General features: G+C 39.6%; 1 protein-coding gene across 1 annotated transcript; it reads left to right on the forward strand.

The window, feature by feature from the left end:
• The first annotated feature begins 8,423 nt into the window (after positions 1–8,423).
• Positions 8,424–9,356, forward strand: LOC103212137 (olfactory receptor 4C3-like). The gene has a single exon (XM_007958136.2). The coding sequence runs from the start codon at positions 8,448–8,450 to the stop codon at positions 9,354–9,356; it is 909 nt and encodes a 302-aa protein (XP_007956327.1). The 5' UTR covers positions 8,424–8,447.
• The last annotated feature ends 9,532 nt before the right edge of the window (positions 9,357–18,888 follow it).

Raw genomic sequence — 18,888 nt, forward strand, 5'->3', positions numbered from 1 at the left:
GCAATGTAGGATGGAGGACATATGGTACAAGAGAGAAATAAATTACTCCAACCATTCTTGGTAAGAATACATATTGTCATGATAGAGCTGAAATATCATCAAAAGTTTCCAGAATAAAATTCATTGGATTGTTTGAATTTATATCTAATCTGCTAATGTCCTAAATTATCAACCAGACGAATGATTATATGTCATTTTAATTTCTTTTTAACAGTTTGTCTTAATCTACAGAACGTGGAAGTACTGCTACTCCTCCTTTACCTGCATTTGAAACGGAGCCTCCATCAGCCTGGTTCACTGAGTGTCTAGGATGAGGAGAAACCTCTTGCTGATATATGTTGACCATGTAATCTGAACAAAATCAGATTTTGGTTGTGTTAAGCCAATGAGATTTATGGTTGGTTTTTATTGCACCTAGTTTATCCAGACTGAATGCTTGATACACAAAGCCCTCCATCATGTCCTCTCCTACTGTTTCAATCTCTGTCTCACCCATCTCTTGTCGTTGTTAAGTGTTGGCAAGTCATTTCCAAATCATAGTGACCTCACATAATAGAGTAGAATTGCCTCAAGGGGTTTTCTTGGCTGTAATATTTATGAAAGCAGATCACTGAGTTTTTCTCCCACACAATCTGTGGGTAGGTTTGAACCATCAACCTTTCAGTAAGCAGCTGAGTGCTTAACCAGGTCTCTTCTCCAATATACATCCATGTTGAAAAGAATGGTAGTTGAATACTGAATGAATGTGGGGTAACTTCATTCTGGTATGTCTTGTGTACATTAGCCCCCAAACCAACCAACCAACCAAGCAACCAAAAACCCGAATCCATTGCCACCCAGTCAATTCCAACCCATAGAGACCTTGTAGGACAGAGTTGACTGTAACAAGAGTGTAAATCTTTACAGAAGCAGACTGCTTCATCTTTCTCCTGTGGAGCAGCTGGTGGGTTCAAACTGTCAACCTTCTGGTTAGCAGCCTGTGGCAAAAAATCATCTATATATTAATTTTGTTTGATGTTTTACTACCTATAATTAAAACAATTAGTATGACTCACATCATCATTTTTCATAGGCTAAAGTTTCTGAACTGTGGCAAATTATTTCTTTATTTACATAAGGACAAAGGTGCTCTGGGGGCATATTAGGTAAGGCATTTGGCTGCTAACCAGAAGGTCAGTTGTTCAAACCCACCAGTTGCTCTGTGGGAGGAAGATGAAATAACCTGCTTCTGTAAAGAATTACAGACTTGGAAACCCTATGGGGGTCACTATGAGTTGGAATCAACCCCACGGCTGTGGGTATGGGCATGTAGATATAAGAATAAGCTAATAAATAATAAATATAATATATACTATAAAATTATATGATACATAATACATTTTTATGTATTATAATTGGCATTTATAATATTATACAACACAGGTCGCTGGGTGACATAAACAATTTGCTCTCAACTAATAACCTAAAGGTTGGTGGTTTGAACTTATTCAGCAACACCTTGGAAGAAAGGCCTGGCAATCTGCTTCTGTCAAGATTAAAGCCAAGAAATTCCAATGAGGAATTCTATTATATAACACATGGGCTTACCATGAATCTGGGTCAACTCTACAGCAATGAGTTTTATTTTTTATTATATAATACATGTTATAGTGTTGTCAATGTAGTCCTTGTTGTTAGATGTTGTCAAGATGTTTCCAACTCATAGCAATCCTCTGTACAACATAATGAAACACTACTTGGTTCTATGCTATCCTCCTAATTGTTGCTGTGTTAGAACCTATTGTTTGCAGCCACTGTGTCAATCCATTTCATTGAAGTTCTTCTTTTTCACCATCCCTTTACTTTACCAAACATGATGTCCTTCTTTAGGGACTAGACCCTTCTGATAACATGGCCCAAGTATGTGAGACAAAGTCTCACCATCCTCCCTTCTAAGGAGCATTCATTTGTCTATACTTCTTCCAAGACAGAGCTGTTCATTCTTCTGGCTGTCTGTGACATATTCAGTATTCTTCGCCAACACTACCATTCAACGCATCAGTTATCCTTCTGTCTTCCTTATTCATTGTCCGGTTCTCATATGCATATGAGGTTATTGAAAATATCATGACTTGGAACAGACACACCTTAGTCTTCAAATTGACATCTTTGCTTTTTACTAGGTGGATCCACACCCCCCAATATTCAGTCAGTAGCCCAGTGTAAACCATTTGTGCCACCCAGGGACATAATTCTGGTGATTAGAGGATTAAGGAAAAAAAAAATTATTTTTCCTTTTGGCAGAAAGAATAACAGATGTAAACTGAAAATCCTCATTAGATGGAAGGACATTTCCTATGAAGCACTTTTAGATGTTTCTCCTGCTTTAATAGGTCACAATTTTATTATTTTTTACACCTAATGTCAGTAAGGGAGTTCTGGTGGCATAATGCCTAAGGTGCTTGGCTGCTAACCAGAAGGCTGGCAGTTCAAACCCATCAGCCACTCCTTAGAAGGAAGGTTGGGCAATCTACTTCTCTAGAGGTACTGTCTTGGAAACCCAAGGAGGGGTCGCTGTGAGTTGCAATCAATTTGACTGCATTGAGTTTGGGTTTTTTGGTTGAATGCCAGTAAATTATACTTAAACCTCAAATTTTATGTTCCATAATACCTGAATTCTATCAATCTATTTAAAATCCAAACTTCTTATTATGTTCCTCAGGGCCCAGCATGGTCTAGATCCTATAATTCATGATCTCAACCTCATCTTGTTTATTGTCACTTGTTCACACTCCAGCCGTTGTAGCCTGGTCTTGGTTCCTCCAACATATCATTCTCTTTCCTGCTTTGGACTTTTATACGCATGGTTCTCTTTGTTTAAACAAACTCCCTTTTCTTTCTTCGTGTCACTCAGTCTTTTTCATTCTTTACGTCTCAGCTCACATGTCACCTTCTCAGGGAAGACTTCTTCACCCCTTACTTCAAGGAGCTCTGTACTAGAATCAAGCCTATTAGTCTCCCTGTCAGCTAGTTGTTTCCTTCATATCATTTAATGTAATAGATTTCATTTAATAATTATTTATTTATTTTTCCTTGATTCTTTTTGGAGGTGGCCAGTGTTCCATCTAGAGTGACATTCGTGGTTCATTGGTAGAATTCTAGTCATCCATGTGGGAGACCTGGTTTTGATTGACAGCTATTGCATCTCATGCAGAGCCATCGCCCATATGTTAGTGTATGTTGTATGTTGTATGATGTTCAACAGGTTTTAGTGGATATTTGAAACTGAAATGAACTAGGAAGAAGTGATTCTATGAATCAGCCCATGAATAGTGTATTGATCAAATGATGTCTCAAGACTGGGTACTGTTCATTTCTTTGTTCATAGGGTTGCCATAATTTGGAGGATGACAGCAGCTAACAGCAGTAGCATGGCCCTTTTAAAGCAAAACACCACACTGCAAGGGAATATGTTGGTCTCATTCACTATGATATTCCTGGCATTTAACAAAGTGTTATCTTTTATTTAGGTTGTTGTTGCTGTTAGTTGCCTTCAAGTTGGCTCATAATCATAGACTGATTTGACTTTAGGGCCTGAATAAATACTTATCGAGTGATTGCAATAGTGGAAGTGAAATTCAAATTCAGGTTTTTCTGATTCTTTGAGCCCTCTACATAGTGAAGGCATATCTAAAGGTATTCTTCACTTAGCTTTGTGGGGTGAGAATGAAAAATGTAACGTATGTGAAAGGACCTCGAGCCTGTGCTCACACACAGAAAGTGCTCTATAAGTGCTGTTGATTTTCTTGTTTTTAGTCAATAAACTCCCTAACAAGCCTAGCCCTCCAACATCAGTTTTTTAAATATCCTAGGTCCTTTTCCCACATGACAATTTATGGATTCTCTCTCTAGGCACTAGATGGACAGTTGGCACTTCAATGAGACAGAATAGAAGTTGTTCCCTTGTGATATCAAAACTGTACTCAAAGGGATTAATTAGATGATGCCAGCAATGCCTTTCTCATCTGTGAACAAGGCAGAAGCTAGCTCCTACATGGCTTCAGGAAGTGGCCTTGTGAGGGAAGAATTAGTCTCCCTCAGAGAGGCAGAAAGCACACAACCCTTATAATAGCTATGTTATCATTCTCACCTTATAAATTACCCTTTCAGTGGTTGGAGAAAGATTTTTCCCTGAGACTGTACTGATGAGTATGGCTAGCTTAAAGTGGAGCTCACAAGCCAGCTATATCTTCTGTGCCCCTCTGTGAGACTTTTCTCCCTAATGTTAGCAGCAGTGCCTTTTTTGGCCAGAGGTATACACCATGGAAGATGATGGTTATATCAGAAAGAATGCAGGCTGGATTGGAGAGTGACCAGTGTTCCGGCATCACTTCTTCCATGAACCACCTGTGGCTTTGGATCAGCTGCCCCAGGGTCTCAAGTTCACCATCTGTAAAATGAAGGCAACTTGAAAGACAAATTGAAATGTCATAGAGTTCTCCAGCAAAAAAAAAAAGGAAACCAGATGATAACGATGAAGTTCCAGCTGCTTGTAAATGCCTGACCTTTTTTTCTGGTTTTCACTCAGAAAATAGTAGCACTCTGAGAAATTTCAGTTCAGATGAGATTCTGTAATCAATAACAATTGTCCAAACTGTGCTTTTCTTCACCATAAAAAACAAGTAGAAGCTCATCCAGAAGTTTAATCATGTGAAACAGTCCAATTTGGGATGATGAGCTTGAAGCTGGCTTAGATAACCTTTAAGAACTCTTCCCAGTCTATTGTTCCATGATGGTAGCATGGAAAAAAAAAAATCCTGAACACCTCTCAATGTCTCCAGAACCAGTGAATGTAAGTTTTCCACAGCCTATTTTTAAAAATTAACTAAAATGCAACTAAAAAAATGCAGTGAAATGATTTTAGTAAAAGTCTCATTAATTTCCATAAAATAATTTTCTTTCTCATGTTAAGTTAAACAAGAGACTTCTTTCTTTGCTAGTTCATTTTTTTTAAAATTTATTTTTTACCCTTAAAAAGTTGCATCAAAAAGATGAATTAATTGAGCATTTTTATTTTTGGGCATATAAATTCATTGTTTGGCTACAAGATATATCACCCAATATAGATCACATTTTGTCCAGCTTCTCCTGTTCTGCATAAGTATCAATATTAAGGCATTTTTTAAAAAAAATAATAAAATTCTACCTATACCAGTACCTGCTTACAATTAAAGCTTGCTTCGCTCCTTAAGCCACATGAAGAATTCATTGCCCACAGTGTTGATGATGTGATAATCAGAGATGTCATTTACTGAAAGTTTATTACATGCCTGGCTCTGTTGGAACATTTGACATGTATTGTTTCATTTGCTCCTTTTTGTGACCTGAGGGGGTCCAGTTGCCATTGAGTCAATTCCAACTCATGGAGACTCTATGTGGGGCAGAGTAGAACTGTGATCCGCAAGGATTTCAGAGCTGAGATTTTGGAAGTAGCTCACCAGGCCTTCCTTCTAAGGCCCCTCTGGGGGCATGCTGTCAGTTAGCAGCTGGACGCTTATGTGTTTGCACCACCCAGAGGCTCCTGAGGAGAGAGCACTACCATCTTAATTTATAGATGAGGAAATAGAGGCTTTGACAGCTTGGCATTGTTGATAGTCACACAACCAATCAATGTCAGAGGAAGCATTTAAACCCAGGAGTGAACAAGTGATAGTGTGGTGTAGTGGTGAAGCACACAGAATTTGAAGTCAGACTGCCTGGGTTCAATCCTCAGATTTTCCACTTATTAGTTAGGTTTGCTTCCATAAGTTGCTAAATGTGCACCTTACTACCCTCTTCTGCAAAATAAGGATAAAAACAGTAACATACCTCATGGGGATGATGTAAGGTTTAAGTAAGTTCATTTACGTAAAGCAGTTAGGGCAGAGCTTGGGAAAGACTAAGTGCTACATAAAACCAAACCAAGCCAAACTCACTGCCATCAAGTCGATTCCGACTCGTAGCAACCCCCTTTTGGGTTTTTGAGGTGGTAAATCTTCACAGAAGGAGATTGCCCAATCTTCCTTCCATGGAGTGGCTGGTGAATTTGAACTGCCAACCTTCTGGTTAGCAGTCAAATGCCTTAGGCACTATGCCACCAGAGCTCCTTTAGTGCTACTACAAAGGACTTTACTTTTATTACTGCAGTCTGTGCTCTTGGGCACAGTATTATAATCTGAAAAGGTCCCATCAGACTTGTCACTAGCAGAAGATCTATCTGTCTTCTTGAAAATGGAGAGGAAAAGAAGGAAAAGGAAACAGCTTCCCAATCAGCCCAAGGATCTTCTCTCCAGTATTTCTTATATCTGTCTGCCTCTTCCTTTTTCTGACATTTAATGGTTCTCCTTTGAGTCTTAGCATACTCATCAACATATCTTCAGCAAGTTGGAAGATTTAGCTACTTTAGAGGGTCTATGTTTGTAGAGACGATAGTGGTGGTTCACTGGTAGAGCTCTTGCCTTCCATGCAGGAAACCCTAATTTGATTTCTGGTCAGTGCACTCCATCCACAGCCAAATTCTGTGTCAGTGGAGCTTTGTGTGCTAATGTGCTTGACTACTAACCAGAAGGCTGGCAGTTCAAACCCACCAGCTACTCCTCGGAAGGAAGGTTGGGCAATCTACTTCTGTAGTGATACTTCTTTGGGAACCCAAGGAGGGGTCGCTGTGAGTCGGGTCTGACTCAATGACACAGAACAACAGCAACAACAACAACAACAACAACAACAACAACAACAACATGATGCTGAACCAGTTTTAGCAGATCTACCAGACTCACATGAACTGGGAAGAAAGGCCTTGTGATCTATTTCCAAAGTCCACCAATGAACCCCTGTCTGAAAATCACAATAGTCTGGTCTACACCCTTTCATGAGGATGGCACAGGAACTGACAGTGTTTTGAGATCATCAGGAGTTGGAGAGTGTCTTGACAGCAGCTAACAACAATAAATGTTTCTATAAAAAGAGTGGGTTGGGGGGGGTTATGACAATTTTTAATTCAACCAAAATCCAGATAAGCACAGGAATTTCTTTAATATCACTAGGAGAATATAGGGTAGTTGGGTAGGAGTGTTCTTGGGAGCCCTAGTGACACAATGGTGAAGTGCTCACCTGCTGACTGAAAGGCCAAAAATTGGAACCCAACAGCTGCTCTTCAGGAGAAAGATGTGGCAGTGTGGTTTCATGAAGATTTACAGCCTTGGAAACCCTATGGGGGCAGTTCTACTCTGTCCTTTAGGGTTGCTAAAAGTTGGAATTGACTGATAGTAATGGGTTTATTTGTTTTTTTGCTAGGAATATTTGGCCAAATAAAATGATAATTTATAGCTGGTTAAGACAAGGGTTCTCTCTCCCTGCCCCTGTAGCCTTCCTTATATAGAGAATAGATAATTATTTAATTGAATCTTTCACTGAAGTTCATCAATATTTTTTATGTTGAGTCATCTCCATAGTCTGTAGAGGCACTAAACCAAACAACCAATCTCACTGCCATCGATTCATTTCCAACTCATAGTGACCCCTCCTTGAGTTTCCGAGGCGATATCGCTACGGAAGTAGATTGCTCAACCTTCCTTCCGAGGAGTGGCTGGTGGGTTTGGACTGCCAGCTTTTGGTTAGCAGTCAAATGCCTTAGGCACTATTCCACCAGAACTCCTGTAGGGGGACTAGCAGCCTTTAACTGCTAATTAAATGTATTTGACCAGGTTCAAGGATTGCAAAACATAAGTGTATAAAATTATAAACAAAGGGACAAAGTAATTTAAACTGGTTTCCTAGACATGATACTGCCATCATGTAGGCACTAATAGGAGTAAATGAAGAAGGAGAGAAATGAAGTTGGATAAATGTTCAGTCATTTCCTCCCAAACCTGCTTAAGTTTGTTTTTCATCATTTATGTCATTAATATGCATCAGATGCTTAGACAGAAAGTACAGCCAAGAAGAAAGCTTTTATCCAAAGGGGATGCGCTGTCCATGCAGAATTTTGGGAGTTCCCAAAAATTCATGATTTTCTGAAGTGCTGTCATCTCTACATGGAGCCATGCTGAAAATGTTGAGATGACCTCCACTTTGAATTAGAAAAGCCATGTCTGCCCACTGTTCATTCTCAGTGCAATGAAGGAAATGCAGGTTTAAATAACTAAGTTATTATTTTCATTTAGTAAGTTGGATGTTTAGTGATCAGTAGTGCTAAAGTTAAAAGATAGACATATACTCATATTTTGTGATTAACAGAATACATTGGTATAAGAATTTTGGGACAGATGAGATTAAGAGAAAGAAGAATCTGGAAAAGGAAGTGAGTGTGGCTAAAGAAAACCTTGCAGTGCTTCAGCCCCCTTCCCCCTGGAACTAGTCTGTTACCATTGTTTCTCTCTTGGGTCTGTAGGTCAAACTGTGTGTCAACATTCTCAGTGTCTTTGGGATATATGGAAATACCACACAATATCACAGAATTTTTCATGCTGGGACTGTCACAGAATCCAGAAGTACAGAAAGTTCTCTTTATGGTATTTTTGATTATCTATGTGGTAACAGTTTGTGGCAACATGCTTATTGTAGTTACCATCACCTTCAGTCTCACCCTCACCTCCCCCATGTATTTCTTCCTGGCTAATCTTTCCTTTATTGATACTTGCTATTCTTCCTCCATGGCCCCTAAACTCATTTCTGATTCTGTATATAAGGCAAGAATCATCTCATATGAAGGCTGTATGACTCAGCTCTTTGGAGCCCATATTTTGGGAGGTGTGGAGATAATCCTGCTTATAGTTATGGCCTATGACCGCTATGTGGCCATTTGCAAGCCCTTGTACTACTCGACCATCATGACTAGGCATCTCTGTGCCCTGCTTGTGGGGGTGGTCTGGCTGGGAGGCTTTCTACATTCATTGGTTCAGCTTCTTCTGGTCCTTCAGTTGCCCTTCTGTGGGCCCAATGTGATCAATCACTTTGTCTGTGACTTATACCCCTTGCTGGAACTTGCCTGCACCAACACATGTGTCATCGGCCTGCTAGTAGTCGCCAATAGTAGCATGATCTGCCTGCCGAACTTCCTGATGCTGGCTGCTTCCTACATTGTCATCCTGCGCTCCCTAAGGTCCCACAGTGCAGAAGGGAGGCGCAAAGCTCTATCCACCTGTGGGGCCCACTTCACTGTTGTCTCCTTGTTCTTTGTGCCTTGTATATTTACCTATATGCGTCCATCCTCTACTTTATCTATAGACAAAAACATGGCAGTGTTTTATGGTATTCTGACACCCATGTTGAATCCACTCATTTACACCCTGAGAAATGAAGAGGTAAAAAATGCTATGAGAAAGCTCTTCATACAGTAAGATATTGAAGTCAGATAATGAGTGGTAAAGCAGAAAATAAAAATGACTTATTCTTCTAAATGAAAAAAAACAAGGCTTGTGTTTTGTTACTGCAAATCATCTTAGTCCATCTTATCCATTCCTTCATTTCCATAGGCTTTTATGGTTCACTTAGTCTTTTTATGTGAATTGCATAATATGAGTATCAAACAACCCCATGGAACAGATATGGCATAAATGATTATTATACCACTTTTAGAAAGAAGGAAAATGGATTTCCTAATGTGGTTAATTTATTAATGAATGTTATGTAGCTTTGAAGTGCTAAATCAAAAGTCAAAATCAGTTATTTCTGATCTCCTGTCCAAATGTTTAAATAGCAATCAATGTTGATGTCTGTAGTAGTTAAGGTTGTGTGTCACCTTGGCTGGTCCATGAGTCTGAGTGGCTTGGCAGCTGGATGCAGTTATTTCCCATGATGAGACTGGAATGAACCCCATGGTGGAAGATGCTGTGAGCAGCTAATTGATTGCCTTCGTGATGTGGTCTGCTCCCAGTATATATGGAGAAGCTTTGAGGAATGTCTCTAGATTTTTGGCACATCTGGATCTTGCATTTGGCTGAATCGCCAGTGGCATGCTATGTTGCCTGCTGATTTGAGGACTGCTCCTGGACTTGAACTAGTGACCTGGTGTGTTGCCTGTGAATCTTGGGACTGTGCCATTTTACATGACGACCTTGGGTTTGTCAGCCTCAACAGCCAGCAGCTGTCTGAGTTAGAAGTTGCCTCTGGCTCCAGTGGGGCTGGAATAAGAGTCAGAGATGACGACCAAGGTTGAGGAACTTTCATCTAGCCCCTAGAGCTGGAATGTGTTTGGACTTCTAGCCTTCTAAAGTGTAAGAGAATAAACTCCTATCTTTTTAAAGCCACCCATTTGTGGTATTTCTGTTATAATAGCACTGCAGAACCAAGACAATGTCATTTGAGTTTGTGTGATAATTAACTGAGTTATAGAAATACAAGGCAAAATTTAACTCAAAATAATTTCACTCTTAGCCACATATAGCAGCCCACATGTATTCAGGCCTGGCTTCTATTCCCTGTCATCACCCTTAAGATATTGTTTCTGGGTGGTGCAATTAGTGTGCTTGGTTGCCAAATGAAAGGTTGGATGTATGTCCACACTGATGTTGTTGTTGTTATGTGCCATTGAGTTGGACCCGACTCACAGCGACCCCTCCTTGGGTTTCCGAGGCAGTATCACTACAGAAGTAGATTGCCCAACCTTCCTTTTGAGGAGGGGCTGGTGGGTTTGAACTGCCAGCCTTCTGGTTAGTAGTCAAATGCCTTAGGCACTATGCTACCAGAGCTCCACACTGAGGCACCTTAGAAGAAAGGCCTGTCAATCTACTTCTGAGAAACTAGTCATTGAAGTAATGAAGCTATTTATTGAAACTAGTCAATGAAACTAGTCCTTGAACTAGCATCATTCTACTTACATGGGGTTGTCATGAGGCAGTATCAACTCTTTGGTAACTGGTTAGGTTTGGTTTTATAGCTGATATAATATGGCAGAGAGATTTAGATCTCTGGCTCTGATATGAATCAACCTGAATTTGAATCTTATTTCCCACGCTTACCAGTGACCTGGGAGCTCTGGTAGCATAGTGGCTAAGACATTTGACTGCTAACCAGAAGGCTGGCGGTTCAAACCCACCAGCCACTTCTTGGAAGGAAGATGGGACAATTTACTTCTGTAGTGATACTGCCTCGGAAACCCAAGGAGGGGTCGCTATGAGTCGGGTCCAACTCAATGGCACATAACAACAACAACACCAGTGACCTTGAATAAATGACAAAATATAAATCTCTGATGCCTATCTTTCAAATAAAGATAATGATAACACGTATCTCAAAGCGATGTGAGGGATAGTCTTTGTTAAGTTCTTATTCCAGTTTCTGCTATAGAAGGCTTTACATTCTGAGGCACTTGGTGTGTATAAATAGGACAGCCTGAAAGCAGAGCCTTAACTGCATCTTAAGTCTTGACATGAGTCTAGAATCGATGTTGGATTGTAAAGTTACCTTTTCTAACTTAAGTTTCTCTAACCTTCGTGTGACCGAAGCACACCCTAAGGGAAATGTGTTGAGCAGATGCACATTGGCACAGCTTGTTCCCAGGAGGTCTTTCCTTCACTGTCCGACAGATACAGAGTGTGATAGCCTATGTCCAAAGGGTCTTGATACCCAGCATTATCGATAAATCTTCTTTACAATGGATCCCCAGGAATAGATATGCTTGAGAAAGCAGTGTAATAACAGGTCCCAGAAAAATATGTCCTGCCATTGTCCTGTGACCATCCTACAATTAGGTGAAAAGCATGTATACTTGCAATTAAGTATCCTTAACCAATCATGTAATCTCACATAGATGTTATCCAGTAGCCCAGCTAAGTCTCTGTTATCAGATAGCCCACCTTCAACTTCCCCAATTGTCTTTCAGCCAATCATGATTTTGTAGCTTTAGTTGATGCTTCAATTGTATAATAATGCTACCTTTTTTATTGTCTGGTGGAGTGGTGATCTTCACTCTGTAAACTTGGATGTTTTCTAAGTCTGGACTGTCTCTGGACTTTCAATAAATCTCTTTGATTTTAATTTTACAGAATGTATGTTTTCACTCTAGGACATTTCTGGGGTGTATTCAGCAGAATATGATATGAAGGTATCTCATCACCGAATGTGTCGAAAAGTCATTGGACCTGGCATTTAATGGTACCAACCCAAGAGCTCTTTGTACTCCAGCTGCCTCCTGGCTCTCAGAGGTGGTCTGAAGTGAGTCCTCGTGAATCCTCAGTCTCTACACTATTGCATTTGACTTTTTTTTTTTTTAAGGTTAGGATTTATTGTAAAGTCCTTTTTCTCTCTGCTTTAATTTCCTCCGCCTATCTGCTGGGCATCAAAGCAAAAGCTGAATTAGGCTTGACTGTACTCACATTTAGTGGCCAAATAATTGTCAGTGCTCTGAACTTTTTGCTCTTTCATCTATATAGATGACAATTAAGGGAATGCATAGGTTGTTGTTGTACATTGAGAGGTATGTGTTGCTGCTTGGTAAGATGGAGAATGCCATGTTTGAAAACCAGGCTGTGCCTCCCCCATGCACTCCACCAGCTTACATGTGTAAGCTTTATGACCTCTTGTTTACACAGTGAATGCTGTCATCTGATTACCATGACTTGTTTAGAAAATTAGTGGCTACTTTGTGGCAGTTTGGAGCTAGATAAACTCTCTTTTCTGCATGGAAAATTAGAAGCTAAGGGCTCCCATGAAAAGCAGGCAAATAGGAGACATTTTATAATTGCTATTTTGAGGCACCCAAAAACATCAAGAAATTGAACTAACCTCCCTACAGGATACTATATTGAAGAAAGCTAAGAAGATCAGGGATTTGCAGTGCTACAGCTCTGTAAACATCTGAACAGTCAGCTCCATTACTGCTGACTGATCCCCTCCAACCGCTGCTGTGGCTTGCTCTTTCTCCTCCATTGGTCTCTCTGGCTACCACTTTTCTTTACCCTTCTTTTCCATCTTACTCTCATCAAAGTACTTTGCCCATAACTTCCCTGTTACCTCACTGATTCTGAAAACCAAGAGAAACCTCTGCCAGACATGCCTTTTAAAATTCATCTTGCATCACCAGGATAGCCAATAGATGTGGAGACAATCTCAAAGAAACTAGTCTTTTGTCCCCTGGTTCCATATTGAGCTGTATTGCTAAAGAAAATAGCTATATTGCTAAGGAAAAGTTATATTGCTATAAAGCTATATAGCTAATATTGCTAATGAATTCCAAAATGTGCAGAAGGAACCTTATAAATTTGCTAAAGAATTTGAGATCCTTACTAATGGATACCAGCTTGAGTCGCTTGATTTTTATCAATTGGTTTATATGATAATGAGTGCAAAAAACTCACTCACTGCCATCAAAACTCATAGTGATCCCCATTGGGTATCCAAGGCTGTAAATCTATAGAAGTAGTTTGCCCCATCTTCCTTCTGCAGAGTGGTGGGTTTGAACTGCTGACCTCTTGGTTAGCAGCCAAATGCCTTATCCACTATGCCATCAGAGCTCCTCATAGTGAGTCCAGGGGATGGCCAAATATGGCTAGAACCTGCCAAAAGGAAAAATGTCCAAGCAAGTGTTACTTTAGATCCCAGTAACACTCCTGGGCAAATGGTTACAGTGGCTCAAATGAAAGCAAAAAGTACAGAAGCCTTTAGTGAATCTTTTCCTCCAGTGGTAGGTAGACTGGACAAAAATTTAATCTTGTACTCGAAAGAAAAGTCAAATTGTTTAGGATTATCAAGATAGACTATATCATAAATTTAATGAGCATTCTGGCCTGTCTGGATCCTGAAGACTTGGGCAATTTAGGAGCTTTTAATGAAGCATTTGTTTCTGGACTTCCTAGAACTCAGCCCTAGTAAAGTTAGAAAGATCTAACCTGAAAACTACACCTATGGTTGAACTTATATCCTTAGCCTATGGGTTAGCTCAAGCCTTAGAGATAGAAGAAACCACTACCACCAAAGGAGTGATGGCTGCCCAGGTGGAAACAAACTAAACTCATGTGTTTGTGATACAACAGCTCCAAGCCCAAACCACAAAGCAGCTTTGGCCGGCAGAAGGCCAGAGAATTTGGGCCATGCTCCATTTTCACCCTTTTATTCCAAGAATCCTGCACAGATTAAGGATTTCCTTAAGTTTAAACACAACAGAGTTAGATTCCTATTTTCAGCCAATATACCTGAAACTTAATGAAGGGACTTTGGAGAACACATAGATAGGGTCTTTTCCAGTATTGGCACTGAATTCCCAAAGAGAGACTATTCAAATTAACAGAGAATGTTGTAAATTGTAGTTGATACAAGTGTCACTCTTTCAGCTCTGACCCACACATTTTTACTAAAGCATATGCCCTGGTGTAAAAAACCTTTGAAGTTGTGAGAATAACAAATCAAGAACAAATTTTAACCCATTCTCAACCTATCTCTATTTTCTTTCATCCCATTATGGGTACACATTCTTCTTTATTTAGTGAAGATACCTCAGTAAATTTTACAGGAAAGAACTTTTTTATCAAAATAGAATTGCAATATACTCTTTAATGAAAATAGAAAACCACTTTTAGAATGCCCCACAAAACACACAGACAGGGGAGGAAGAGAGCTACAGGAGGTGTTTATTTCATCCATGCTGTAAACTTACTTAGCTCAAGATGAATCTTTCCTGTGCCTCTTCTCTTATATATGAGCTACCTTCTGTTCCTGAGACTCTCTGGGCTACAACCTCCCCAGATGTCAGCAGCATTTTGTTGGCAGACCATATAAAAATTGAAATTTACATCCCTAAGCCTCTATTAAAAATATGCCTGCATTCCTTATAAAAGGAAGGTAAGGAAAAGTTAGCTCACATTATTCAAGACATTTTGGACAAGGGTCTGTACCAGCCCTTGTAACTCCTCTTTCCTGTAAGGAAACCTGGGAAGTGGGATGGAGATTTGTATAGGATCTAAGGGCCATAAATAAAATAGTAATTCTTTGATTTCTGTTTGTCCTAACCTAAATTATCATTTACTCTTGTCCAGTATATCACCAGAAATGAATCATTTTACAGTGGTTGATCTTTGTAGTGATTTCCAACCCCCAGTATTCTTGTACAATATATATCAACTGTCATGCCTTAGGTTTTACAGAATCTATATTTTTTTCTGAACTTCTCTTAAATGCTGATTTGCAACTCTTACAAGTTGTTTATGGGCCCATCTTATTACATTACGGTGACGACCTATTGATATGCTCAAATTCTCAACAAGCTTGTTTTCTTGGTGGTGTCCTGTTTTTACAACATTTAGCTGTTGAAGGCCATAAGGCCTCCAAGGAAGAGTTATGATTGGAACAAGTTCTTTAAAGTATTTGGAATATATAATCTCAGTAAGAGAAATAACTATCTACCTCAAAAGAAAAGAAATTATCACACCTCACCCTATTCCTCAGAAGGAAGATTGAGCAATTTACTTTCATAGTGATACTGCCTCAGAAACCCAAGGAGGGGTTGTTATGAGTTGGATCCGACTCTACAGCAGTGAGTTTGTTCATTCTTTTTTTTTACCCTATTCTTACTATCAAAAAATAATTAAGAGTATTCTTAGGGCATTGTGGCTGTTGTAGAACTTTGTTATGTTGTTATGTGCCGTCGAGTCAGCCCCGACTCATAGTGACCCCTCCTTGGGTTTCCGAGGCAGTATCACTACGGAAGTAGGATTGCCCAACCTTCCTTCCGAGGAGTGGCTGGTGGGTTTGAACCACCAGCCTTCTGGTTAGCAGTCAAGTGCTTTTAGCCACTATGCTACCAGAACTCCTGTTGTAGAACTTGGATACCTAATTTTTTTTCTAAATCATCAACCCCTTTTCAGATACCTGAAGGATTTTGGTTTCACCCTTTTCAGCTTGCTGAAAATGGCCTAAATGCCATAACTCAGCTTAAAAGAGGCACTGATTAATATGCCTGCTTTGAGGTTTCCTAATTATAATCTAGATTTTACACTTTTTGTTTCTGAGAATTCTGGGAATTTCTTAGGGGTCCTCACTCAAAAATATGGAAGACAGCAAAGATTTGCAGGTTATTATAGTGTCCAGTTGGACCCAGTCACAATGGCCCTACCCCTGTGTCTTAGAGCAGTGGGTGTAATAGTAAAACTAGTAAAAACCACTGAAGACATAGTTTTAGGGAATTTCTTTGATGTCTATGCCTCTTGTACTGTGTCAGCCATTTTATATTCAAGGTTAATGGCCATCTTTCAGCCAGCAGATTGACCTTCTTTGAAGTCCTTGTCTTAGTAGCTTCTGACACCAAATTGCTCATAATAAATTCTCTACATCAGCCACATTCTTACCTTGACTCAACGATGATTGCGCACCACAATTGTTTAGACATAACTGAACAAATTTTTGTTACCCCAATGGGACTTTTTTAACCCCAATTTAATTATGCTTGTAGATAGTTTTTATTTTAATACTGATTCCACCAGGTGTTATTACCAGGGAGGTTATGGTGCCACTGGTTCCATGGAAGCCCTAGAAAATAGTCCCCTTCCAGAAGTTATTTCAGTGCAACAAACTGAATTGACTGTGCTCACAAGGGCTTGCATACCGGCTTCTGGGTGGTCATTGAATAGTCATACTGACTCAAGCTATGTTTTTTAAGTTATCTATGATTCTGTGATGCTATGAAAACAGGGGAAATTCTTTACATTCTCTGAACACACATAAAAAATCAACCTCTAATAGTACACTTCCTAGAAATGCATTTCTTTCCCTATGAAATTGCAGTAATAAAAATCCGAGCTCATCAGGCTAAAATAACCAAAACCAAACTCACTGCTGTTGAGTTGGATCCAAGTATAGGGACACTTCCTTGGATTTCTGAGGTGGTATCACTACGGAAGTAGATTGTCCAACCTTCCTTCTGAGGAGTGGCCAGCCTTCTGGTTAGCAGTCAAGTGCATTAGGCACTATGCCATTAGAGCTTCTATATATGTCCCTCAAACTGAGGAAATTATAGGAAACAATAGCCAAGAAACACATGAAGAAATTCTCACAATTATTAACCATTAAAGAGATGCAAACAAAACAACAAAGTTACATCACCTCAACCCAGCAAGAATAGCAAAATTCAACAAGACACAAAACAACAAATGTTGCCAAGGTTGTGGAGAGATTTGAACTTTTATACACTGCAAGTGGGTCTGTAAAATGGTGTAACCACTGTGGAAAATAGCACGGTACATCCTTAAAAAGTTGGAACTAAAATACTGTTTGATCCAGCAACCCTACTACTAGGAATATATCTCAAAGAAATGAGATCCAGGACACCAATAGATATATGCACATTCATGTTCATTGCAGCACTATTCATAATAACAAAGAGATAAAACCAACCTAAGTGCCCATCAACAAATGAATGGATAAACAAACTACAGCACATCCACACAATGGAACACTATGCAACATTAAAGAACAATGGAGAATCCACAAAACACTTCATAAGTGGGTGAAGTTGGAGGACATTGTGCCGAATTAAATAAGTCAATCACAGAAAGACAAATATTGTATAAGTCAGTTATTATAAAACTTTAAGTAAAGATTTACACAGGGAAGGAAATTATCTTTGGTTACTAGGAGGTGAGGGAAAATTACTGGATTTAACAAACATGTGCTGATTTGGGTGAAGGAAAAGGCAATATACTAAAAGTGTCTGACCAGCACAATATCACTAATTAAAGGAAGACAGGGAGAGATGCATGAGAAGCACAAACAATAAAGGTGAATACTCTTATATACACAATACTGCATTACCAGTAATAGCAAACACCCTTCTATGAGTGAATAGATAGATATGCAGGTAAGAAGATTAGGTATGGGTAGGTGAAAGATAACATACCCATTACTATACATAAGTCTGGCAGATGATATTCCTACATTCATATTTGTATGTGCTGTAAAAATGTCCATATACATAAAGCTAACAGATGACAAAGTTAGGATAATTTCTTAGCCACAAGTAAACACCTTCAGGGAGTGAGTCTCTTGGCCTGAAGGCTCAGGACCATGGTCATGGGGGACGGACTCCACTGGCACAACATAGTACACAAAAACATTGTTCTGCATCCTATTTGGGTGAGTAGCGACTGGAGTCTTAAAAGCTTGCAAGTGGCCATCTAAGATGCAACTATTGGTCTCTCCTTGTCCACAGAAAAGAAGAATGAAGAAAATCAAAGATGCATGGAAACAATTAGTCCAAGAGACTAATGGACCTTGGAAATCTCAGCCTACCTGACTCTGAGACAGAAGAACTATTTGGTGCTTACCTACCAACGCCAATCACACAGAAAGGGATCAAAATTAGAGATCCTAGGTAGAGTGTGAGAGATAATGTGGAACAAAATTCAAAACCATTAAAAACAAAAATAACAACAACAAAAATACAGGATTACTGGTCAGATAGAGACTGGTAGTATCCCCAAGACTGTGACCTCTAGTCATCCTTCAGGCCTGGAATTGAACTCACTCCCATGGCTTAACTCTCAATCAAACAACAGACAGGCCTATGAGCAGAACAACTCCACCAGGCAGACACACTGAGAACAATCCACCATGGGAGATCAGAAGGGCAGCATTTGCAGAGAGAAAGCCAGGGAGGCAGGAATGCACAGGCGAGATGGACACAGGGCAAGGGTAAAGACAGAGAGGAAGTAGGAAGAGAGCCATTACATTGTGTGGATTGTAATCAATGTCACAAAACACAATGTGTATGAAAGGCTGAATGTAAAACAAATCTTTGGTAAATTTCACTCAAGTCACAATAAAAAGCTTTAAAAAAAAATTTAAAGGAAATAATCTGGCTGACTAAGCTGCAAATAAGGCTGCCTTTCAAGTGCTCATCATCTTTTTTTGCCAAAGTTCATCTAGATGAAAAGAAAGGACCTC

This window comes from Orycteropus afer, unplaced genomic scaffold (assembly GCF_000298275.1).
Source record: "Orycteropus afer afer isolate SDZICR_OR568_19922 unplaced genomic scaffold, OryAfe1.0 scaffold00857, whole genome shotgun sequence".
Classification (NCBI taxonomy): Eukaryota; Metazoa; Chordata; class Mammalia; order Tubulidentata; family Orycteropodidae; genus Orycteropus; species Orycteropus afer.

Bases quoted from the DNA above. Each gene is read 5' to 3' on its own strand.
- LOC103212137 (XM_007958136.2), top strand. From the start codon at position 8,448: ATGGAAATACCACACAATATCACAGAATTTTTCATGCTGGGACTGTCA.